Here is a 9,916-nt window from a genome sequence, read left to right on the forward strand (position 1 = left end):
TCAGTAGTTGTGGTGCACTGGCTTAGATGCTCTGCGGCACGTGGGATCTTCCCGGACCAGGGCTCGAACCCATGTCCCCTGCATTGGCAGGCGGATTCTTAACCACTGCACCACCACGGAAGTCCTCCCCATCTTTTCTTTTCTTTTTTTTTTTTCCGGTACGCGGGCCTCTCACCGTTGTGGCCTCTCCCTTTGCGGAGCACAGGCTCCGGACGCACAGGCTCAGTGGCCACGGCTCATGGGCCCAGCCGCTCTGCGGCATGTGGGATCTTCCCGGACTGGGGCATGAACCCATGTCCCCTGCATTGGCAGGCAGATTCTTAACCACTGCACCACCAGGGAAGCCCCCTGCCCATCTATTCTTTTTTTTTTTTTTAATGACACGTCACTTTAAATTTTTATTTATTTATTTTTGGTCGTGTTGGGTCTTCGTTTCTGTGCGAGGGCGTTCTCTAGTTGCGGCGAGTGGGGTACACTCTTCATCGTGGTGCGCGGGCCTCTCACTGTCGCGGCCTCTCTTGTTGCGGAGCACAGGCTCCAGACGCGCAGGCTCAGTAGTTGTGGCTCACGGGCCCAGTTGCTCCGTGGCATGTGGGGTCTTCCCGGACCAGGGCTCGAACCCGTGTCCCCTGCACTGGCAGGCAGATTCTCAACCATTGTGCCACCAGGGGAGCCCCTGCCCATCTATTCTTGAATGCTGCCTGGTTTATCCTTTAGAGCCCCGAGTGTGTTAATCACACACAACTGGAGTGCTGGTCTGACCATTCCAGCATCTCTGCCATGTCTGAGGCTACTTCTGATGCTGGCCCTGTCTCTTCCAGCTGTGTTTTCTGCCTTTTAGTATGTTTGTACTTTTTTCTCGATAGCCAGGCATGATGTATGGGGTAAAAGGAGCTACTGTAAGCAGGCCTTCAGCGATGTAGAGGCGGGCTACAGGTGTCAGGTGGAGGCCTCAGACTCTCAGGGACCCTGTGCCTCTGGACTGAGAGCTTCCATATGTGCTTTTCAGTCTCCTCTCTGCCAGAGGGCGCTGGAGCTGGTCATTTCCCTTCCCCAGGTCCGAGGGGCTCTGATAACACCCCAGCAGGTCAGGCTCTGGTTAATTAGCTTCCACCAAGGGCAGCCTTGTTCAGAACAGAGTGCTCTGGTGTATTCCATAGACCTCCTTTTCCCCCCTCCTGCCAGAAGCACAAAGGGATTTTCCACCAATATTCACTGTGAGAAGACAGGAGAGCTCCAGGAGGTAAAACTCACCAGAGTGTGGGGCTCGCTTACGACTGGGCCCCGAAATCTTCAACTGACTCGTACACACTGAGCCTCCAGCAATTCACCAATTACAGGGCAAGGATCTGTGCAGACTTCCACCCTGGTAACTCGTAATTCTTTGTATTCGCCTGTCAGTCTCTCCAGTTTGCGGGGTGGGGCAGCAATCTGCCCTCTGACCTCACTTTTCCTGCAGATCTAAGACTTGTTGATTTTTCAGTTTGTTCAGCTTTTTACTTGTTAGAGTGGAGTGATGATTTCCAAAGTTTCTTACATGCTGGACTGGAAACTCTTATTACTTTTTAAAATTAAAGAAGGAAAGTGGTAGCAGCACACGAGAACAGCTGGCCTGCATGAGCCACGTCCTCAGCCCCTCCTTGTAAGATGAAGGGCTCTGGACACTTCGACCTCCAAGACCCCCACCCAGAAAACAAACACAACAACAAAGTGAGCTTGGATCTCTGCCCTTCAGGGTCGGGCCTGGCTTCCTGGCCTGGCCCAGGGCATGGCAGTGTGCCAGCACTCTCCCAGGCAGGAAGGCACCTGAAACAGTTTGGAAAATTCTCTAGGAAAGAACAAAAACTGGTGGGAAGACACTGGGCTCACTTCCGTCTCACCTGCAGAAGGACACCGAGGCTGAGTGAAGGTGCCCAGGGTGCACGCCTGCCCACGTCCTCTGCCGGGAAGAGGCCAGAGCCGGGCCAGCGTGAGTCTGGGGTGCTGGGGCCTAGGCCGGGGGTCAGTGGAGATCTCTGCAGGCCTCCTGCCTTGCCCTCACCTGGGAGCCTGGGTGTGAGTGACACCTCTAGAAACCCGGCCTGACGGTCACCCCGGGGCTGTCTGCAGGGTGACTGTGCCTGCCTGTGGCTGACGAGACCCTCGGTCCACAGCTGCACTCCACTCACCCCCTTCTAGTCTGTAATCCGTCCTCAAATGTCACTCCACACCCGCTCCCCCCCGCCCCCCAGCCTGTTTAGCAGGAAGCCAGTACAGTCCAAGCTAATTGTGGATCTGGTAAAAATGATCCAGAAAACAAGCTGCATATCTCCTTGCCTGGGGCAAAGTGCCCAGAGCAGAAAGCAGAACTGAATAATGATTACACAGCAAGGGTGCAGGGCCTCAGGGTGGCCCTGCCCCCAGAGAGCCGCATGGACACGTGACAACGGTCCCTTCTCCTGGGCGCCCATGTCTGTTCCCAGCCAAAGTGCTGGGGTGGACCCAGCTGAGGACAAGCTCTTCTGCACCTGGCAGAAGAGGCCGTCCCAAAATCCCAACTCCCATGGGAGGCAGAAGAAGCCACCTGCGCACCCCCCAAAACCCACGCCGGGGGGACTCGAGCAGCTGCTGGCCTCAAGCCACTCACACCACTTCAGATGTTAGCCTCAAGCCTTGTTGAGGCTGGGGACCCCAGGAAATGCTGGGGGTGGTGGGTGGGTGCACATCTGGTAAGGGTCAAACAGCCTCCTTCTTTTAAAGGACCTCAGGTCTGGAAACAGGACCTCAGGACTTACAACTCAAGTCTTCAAATATTAAAAGCAACTTCCAACAGCAGATTAGACTCTCACAAAAATGTTTTTTATAAATGGCAAAAACAAATGATTAAAATGAACACATAAAGCTGAAAGATGCTCGTACAATGTGAAGGCCCCAGGGCGATAAACATTTACCCGGGACCCCAAGGAGCAGAAATGCTTCTGCTGGCCACGAGTGCAGACAGCTCTGAGCAGGTTGCTCCAGGAGGGTGGGGCAGGTGCCAGGCTTCACTCAGGACATTTCAGAGACACCAAGGTTTGAAGACTGGGGGATGAGGAAGGACCAGCTATCCTGAGGATCTGAGGTGGCGCTGCTAGAGGTGGGGGCCCGGTTCGGTTCGATTCGGTCCCTGAAGGGAGGGGAGGGGCCAGACCAGAGACACACCCTCGGGATTTCTTGGAACATAAAACGCCAAGTTAGGTGTGATTCTTTCAGCCATTCAATAAGCATTTAACAAATATGGGCTAAATATGTGACCTTTTTTAGTGAAAAGGAGCAGAGACTATCAGCACTGTGTGTACAGGAGAGGCGTGACAGCTGCTGGCTCAGGCTGTGGGCCTCTGGACCCCGGCCCTGGCCCATGAGCCCCTGGGCCCACCTCACTGCGGGGTCAGAACACGGCTGGCCCCCAAGTGCTTGGAAGCCCGGGCCTGGGAGAAGGTCTACTGGGCCGAGGATCTGTCCCGGTCCAGGGCACCGTCTGCACAGCAGGCACCTGCAGTGCTAAGGGGTGTGGGAGCGAAGCTGCCCGCTCAGCATTCAGAGGAAGCCGGAAGCCGAGTGCGCCGGGCAGGCAGCAGGGCTGGGCACGCGGTAAACACGAACGTGCTGCACGTAGAACTGACTCCGAACTCTCTGGATAGTTTACGAGAACAGAGCAGGGGCAGCTGCCAGCGCTGTGTGATCAGACGCTCAGCCTGACCTGAGGGGCGGCAGGACCCTCCCCTCCCCCCCTTCCAGGCAGACGGGCGCTCCGAGGCGGCCACGAGCCACAGAACCTCCTCCCTCGCCTCCTGTCCTGGCCTCAGGGCCTTTGGGTCGGGCGCTGCTACCCACCACGTTCTACGTCCCCACGTCACACTTTTCCGTTGTTAATCTCCCCCCCCCCAACCGCCCCACCGGGGAGGACAGCTACGCGGGTACGGACGCAAACACACCTGGAGAAGGGCGTGGGGCCGGCGCCCTTGAGCTGCAGCTCCCAGCGCTCGCCGGCCGCAGTGCACACCTCGCCCAGGTACATGGCGGCGCCGTCGCCCAGCTGCCCGGCGAACTGGCCGAACTGGTGGCCGCAATAGCAGTGCGCGGCGGGCTCGGTGCCCGGCAGCAGCGCGTTGCCGCTGAAAAAGAGCGCGGCCTCGGCCTCCCCAGCCTCGCACCGCGGCGGCGGAAGCCCCTGTGCCCCGACCGGAAGGCCCGCCCCACGCCCCGCCGCCCAATTGCCGGGGGCGGCACCCGCGAAAGCCTGGCTCTGATTGGTCACGCCATCTATCTGCTTCTGCTCCAGGTCTCGTCTCGGGGACTGCGAGGTCCCGGCCCGTCCGGGTCCCGGTCCGCGGGTCTGCGGCTGATGGCTGGAGCGCGCGGCGGAGACTGGGCCGTCCGGAATGACTGCCCTGTGCCACAACGGCAGGTCCCTGGAGGTCCGTCCCAGAGGCACCGGCCAGTCCGGGCTGAGCTCTCCGGGCCGGTGGCCGTGACGAGTGACGTCCCCATGGGGTGCCTCCCAACTCCGCGGTGAAGCCAAGGTCAGACCCGGCCCCACGCTTTGCTGAGGTTTGGCCCTGGATTGTCCTTTGCCCACTGCGCACAGGGCAGGAGGGAAAGAGGACCTTTGTCCAGATCTGTCCGAAAGTTGGGGGACATTTTTGGGCCAGGAAGAGCCCCAGGGCGAAGCCAAAGCTGAGAGCCTGCCAGCCTGGGGCCAGGCGACTCCCTCGTGCAGGGCCTTTGCTCCTTCTCTTTCCCTGCTCCAAGCAGGGTTCCTCACACGCGGGCTGGATCCCAGGCCCACCTCTCCTGCCTGCCTCCTGTGTTTTTCCTTGCGCTTCTCTCTGAAATTAGCTCATTCCCTTATTTTCCTGTTTCCTGTGTGTCTTTCTTCTCACCCACGCTCTGGAAAGGTGGGAACCTTGGTGATCTGGGCACCAGTTTCCCCAGAACAGAGCCTGGTCCAGAGAAACCCCCCATAGATGCCCAGGAGGCCTAGGGTGGGCGCAGGGTGGGGAGGGCAAGCCTGGCCTTGAAGGGCCTGCCCCCAGGTGAGGAGCTGGGGTCAGTGTTGCAGAATGACTCAGGGGTTCCGTTCAGAAGAGCCTTGTGGAGGGCCCCCCAGGGGACCCCGCTGATGCCTGCGTGGCACCGGTGGTCCTTGCAGGGGTTCCCAAGCCCCTGCCCACCTGGACCCAGAGTCACACCCGAGACCGCGGACAAACTCGCGAGCTCACCCGTGGCTGGGGCTGTTCTGTTCCCGCTGCCCCAATTCCACACCAACTTCAGGGAGACGCCTCGGAACCTCCCCCTGGGGCCCCAGCATGGTGCCCCAGACCTTGTGTGAACCAGCTCCGCCCCTGCCGGTTCTGTGACCTCGGCGAAGCCCTCACCCACCTCCAGCTCGGGGTCCTCTTCCCTGACGTGAGCAATGACACTGCCTTCTGTGTGGGGTGGGGGGTCCCACGGACAACGGGGACAACGTGGTGAGGGCCTCGTTCGTGCTTGGCATCCTGGAGCCCCCTCCTGCAGCCTGACGGCTTCCCTTCCACCTGGACCCACCTGGGGTCTTCCCCACGTGGCCTGCTGGCAGAGTCCCCTGTTCCCAGCCTCCTTCCTAGCTACCTGGGAGACCTGACCTGAGACTCCCCTCTTCCCCAGGCCCAGGCCCTCCTGCCCCATCTCCTGGCCACCTCACCCCACTGTCCTACCCCTACTCTGGAATCTGGTGGGACTGGGTGTTTGAGGGCCTGTGAGTGCCGGACTCTGTGCCCTACTGCCTGCCCTGCCTGAGCTCACAGCAGAGGGAACATCTGGTGGGTTCCAGTGGTTCAGCAGGTCAGTGTGGGAGGGTCAGTGGCCCTCCCAGCCCTGGCAACCTTGCCTCTGCCTCACTCTTGGGCTGCGTGGCCTCGTGGACCTCCCTAGGCCCATCCGGTACCTGCAGGTGCCGCTGGAGCGCAGGGTCCACGTGGCCCTGATGCGTGGGAGCTGAGCTTGGCCCCTTCCTGGCCCCTCCCTGCAAAGAAGACTCAGCCGACAGCCAGGCTGGCCTAGGCCCTGGGGGTGGCAGTGCGAGTGCGCAGCCCGCTAGAGCGCAGGGCCGGTCCACGGTCGTCCAGCGCGTGCCTGAGTCGGCCCCGGTGCGCTCCGGCCTCGGTGTGTTGAGGTTGGTCTGGTCACCATCGCTGTACCACCAGCTGGCGCGTGAGGGCTCGCGGCTGCAGCTGGCAGAGGTGTGGGCCACCGGCGCAGGGCGTTCAGCCATGGGGCGTGTGGTGCAGCGTGCTGAAGCCACGGCCCTCCCGGTTGTGGACACCTCCGGAGCCCTGGAACGTGTACCCTGTACGGTGTGGGCCGTGGCACTGCAGCCCTTCAGCTGCACCCCCGTCCTGGATCCTGGCCATCTGGGCCCCCCGGCAGGTGGTCCGGGAGGAACATCCTTTCCCGGAGAGCGGAGGCTGGCAGAAGTAGGCTGAGAAGTTGGGGACTCTGGGGTCCCAACCTCCTCCCCAGCCCCTAGCCCGGGAAGCACGTCAGCACACCATCATGCTTGTGGGCGGGGGGGTGGTACGAAAGCCCCCAGCCCTCCCAGGCACTCACCTGCGGCCCTGAGTACAGGCTGAGAGGCAGAGCCAATAAAACCGGTCTCCCTGGTCCACGCGGAAGCTGGCATAGCGGACCCGCAGCGAGTGGTTGCCCACGTCCCGCAGATCCACCATCAGCTCGCTGTGCAGGCCGGGCTGGGAGGTCAGGCCCAAGATGTGTTCCAGCCCCGGCCAGCGGTCACCCAGGCTCAGGCTCAACAAGGCCCCGGGGCCCTGGCTGCACGGCCTTCCTACCTCCCCAGTCTCCAAAGCCCTCTTTGTACTCCTGCCGGCACCTCTCAAATTCCAGCAGCCTCTCCCCGCCCGTCTCAACTCTGAATCACCGTCCAACCACTGTCTGCACGCTTGTCACAGAACCTGGGGTGGGGCGAGGACGTCCGCGCCTCCCGTGCTGGCTGGGCCTGGCTGGGTCGGAGGGGCCTGCCCCTCCACGGTCCAGGCGGGAGGGATGTCCGCTCTCCCCTAAGCACTCTTTGTTTGAGAAATGAAACCTTGCTGTCTTTCTGCTTGTCAGTGTAATACAAGCTTGCGTTGGAATACATTAACGTTCTCAGAAATAGGGTAGGGGATTCACAGTAACTCCCCAGGCCTCAGGCCTCAGGCTTCAATTTAACGGATGCTATTTTATACTTAACTTGTATCCTGGGCATCTTTGTTCCCTTGGAAGTAGGCTTCTCCTCTCCTTTCCTGACTGTAGCCAGCGCCCAGAGAGCATCTCTGTTCCAGGTGCAGGTGTCTGAGGATGGCCTCTGGCCTGGCCCGGCCCTTCCCTCCCAACAGCCCACGGTAACATCTGTTTTTGCCAAAGTGATACACGAACTGCAGGCTGCTCTCCTGGACGGGGCACTGGCTCCTCTGGCTGGCTGGCGTACACACCTCTGGGGCCCTCTGGTTCTCCACCCAGATCTGAGAGCAGCCCCTCCCTGGGGAAGACTTGGGCCAGGAGGGGTCAGAGTTCTCCGGGTGACCAGACCCAGAACCCGAGAAGGGCCCGTGGACGGTCCAGCAGGTGACTTACAACCTTGGTCCTGGCAGACGCGCAGCCACTGTCCTCTCACCTTGGGCCACACCTGCCTCAGGCCTCTTTCCTTCTGGAAGCGGCTGGCCTTCAGGCTCCTAGCACTTGCCGGCCCCCAGCCCTCCGTCAGACCCTCGATTCCTCCCGCCGCCCCTGGACCCACCTCTCCCTGTGGGTCCAACATGGCCTTCACCTGCTGCCCTAGGAGGGTCTGCCTTGGCTTCCCCGCCTCCCTCGCTCGGCCCAGCTGGCCCCCGCTAACACCAGCCTGGAGGGGGCCTGGTCCTTGCCTGCCCCTCCCCCAGGCTGTTTAGGGCAGCTACCCAGGTGGGTCCTCACGGGGAGTCACCTGTGGGTGACAGCTCCGAGGCCACCCAGCCATTACGCACTGGGCCCCTTCCACTCCCCCACACCCGGCCAGACCCTGGGGTCCCAGCAGGACCGCCTGGACCTGTGGAGAGAAGACCCCGGGCAGAGGGAAGCTCAGTAGCCCCTGGAGCCCCTGGCCCACCATGGGCCCGCCACCCACTCCTACCAGCCTTTGAAAATGTGCCTCAGAGCTGGCCCACGGCAGAGGCACAGAAGAGTCCCGAGACTCAGCGCAGGGCAGGCGGCCATGCTTCCTGGGGGGCAAACACCGTGGAGAAGCGCCACCCCGCCGGCCTCCTGCCGTGCCCCCGGGGCGGCCCACACGCCTCTCCATGCCCACTGTCGCCTTTCTGGGCAGATGTGAGCCGCCGGTCCCCACTGAGTTTTGTTCAAGCTGCTGGGCTCGCTCCCACCTCCTCCCCTCCGGCATGCCAGGGTGGGGGGCTGGGCAGGGAGGGGAGCCCCAGGGTGCGGACTAGAAGGGAGGGCAGGGGTCCACAAGGGATGGGTGGGTGCCACCAGCATCCTGATGCCCTTCCCCACCCTCCCTGTCACTTGAGTCCCATCCCCGCACATTTCACAAAGCCGGCTTCCAAAATTAGATTTTATTTCAGTCTCTAAGGGACGTGTACACGAGCGTGTGAATGACAAGGACATGGCCCAGCCCAAGGCTCCTCGGGCCAGATTGTGGCCATGGCTTTCACCTGATTTAGGCACTGAGTCAACACGGACACAACCAAACGTGGCCCTAGGCCCCTGGCGGGATGCACAGGTGCTACGTCGAAAACAGGTGACCAGGACACGACGCAAACAGGTGATGACCGGGGTCAAGTGCTGTATGGGGCCAGCTCGACCTTGGGCCCAGCTGCACCCAAGGCGGTTCCTGTGCAAACTGGCAGGCCCTGGTGGATAGCTGCCAGCCATCCACTGAGGGTCGGGGTGACCCCCAGGTCCCACCACTAGCTGCACAGGAAGCAGGTTCAACCACCTGCAGGCCAGGCAGGCTCCACCCCGAGAGGGCGGCGGCCCTGCAGCCCCCACGGCTGGAGGTAGACCACGGGGGCAGCTGGACGGGCAGCCTGGCTGCCCGTGGCCGAAACTGACCCTCGCCACACCCCTGTCTTCCTGGGACCGAGACTCCAAGAGAAAGGTGTTCTCTTTGTCCCAACCAGATTTAAGGCTAGTATTTCCTGACATTTGCTTCGGTTTGTTTTAAGTTAAAAATACCTGAGTAGAAAAGTTTCAGACACTTTTAAAAGCCAGAAATGCACAACCTCTGTAGGCACAGCCATTGCTGGCGCTCACCCGGGGCCGCCGCCCCCTCAGGGGGCGCCAAGGAGCCACGCGAAGGGCTGCACGGGCCAAGCTGCCCTTCCCCGGGGTGCTGGCCCGGCACCCCCGCGAGGCGCCCCCTGCGACGCGGAGAGAAGGCACAGTGAGGTAGGGGCTGGCCGGCTGCGGCCCACCGCGCCTCACCCCTCCCCCGCCAGCTCATCCCGGGCCGGTGAACTTCCCAGCGGCCGCAGGGAGGGAGTGGAGGGGGGCTGCTGGGAAGCCCGAGCTCAGACAGTGAAATAATTCTTTATTTGGGCGGGTTGGGAGAGGGCAGGTGAGGCTAGGCCGGACCCCCATGGGGGGTGGCACCCAGGAGCTCCTCAGGCGGCCGGCCCCCCCCCCGTGCCCCTCGGCCGTGTCGCAGGAGCAGCCGCGGGCGGCCCCCTGGACGGACGTGGTGGCTCCCTCTGTCCTTCCTACTTGTGCGGCCAGGCCTCGGAGGCCCTCTGCAGGCAGTACTGGGCGGCAGGCAGTGACAAGACCAGGCTGCTGACACGGCGCCCCATCCAGTACAGGCCGTAGCCCAGGAGGCCCAGGAAGGCGGCCTTCGCGGCCAGCCAGGACACTCTGCCGCAGACGGACG

General features: G+C 61.9%; 1 protein-coding gene across 1 annotated transcript in view; it reads right to left on the reverse strand.

The window, feature by feature from the left end:
- The window catches only part of SELENOO (selenoprotein O), a 19,696-nt gene extending 15,520 nt beyond the window's left edge, over positions 1–4,176 (reverse strand). The window contains exon 1 of the mRNA XM_024737384.1: positions 3,954–4,176. Within this exon, the coding sequence (XP_024593152.1) occupies positions 3,954–4,036 (83 nt within the window). The 5' untranslated portion in view covers positions 4,037–4,176. The remainder of the gene's footprint in view (positions 1–3,953) is intronic.
- Between the last annotated feature and the right edge of the window lie 5,740 nt (positions 4,177–9,916).

This window comes from Neophocaena asiaeorientalis, unplaced genomic scaffold (assembly GCF_003031525.2).
Source record: "Neophocaena asiaeorientalis asiaeorientalis breed wild unplaced genomic scaffold, Neophocaena_asiaeorientalis_V1.1 scaffold242, whole genome shotgun sequence".
NCBI classification, from domain to species: Eukaryota; Metazoa; Chordata; class Mammalia; order Artiodactyla; family Phocoenidae; genus Neophocaena; species Neophocaena asiaeorientalis.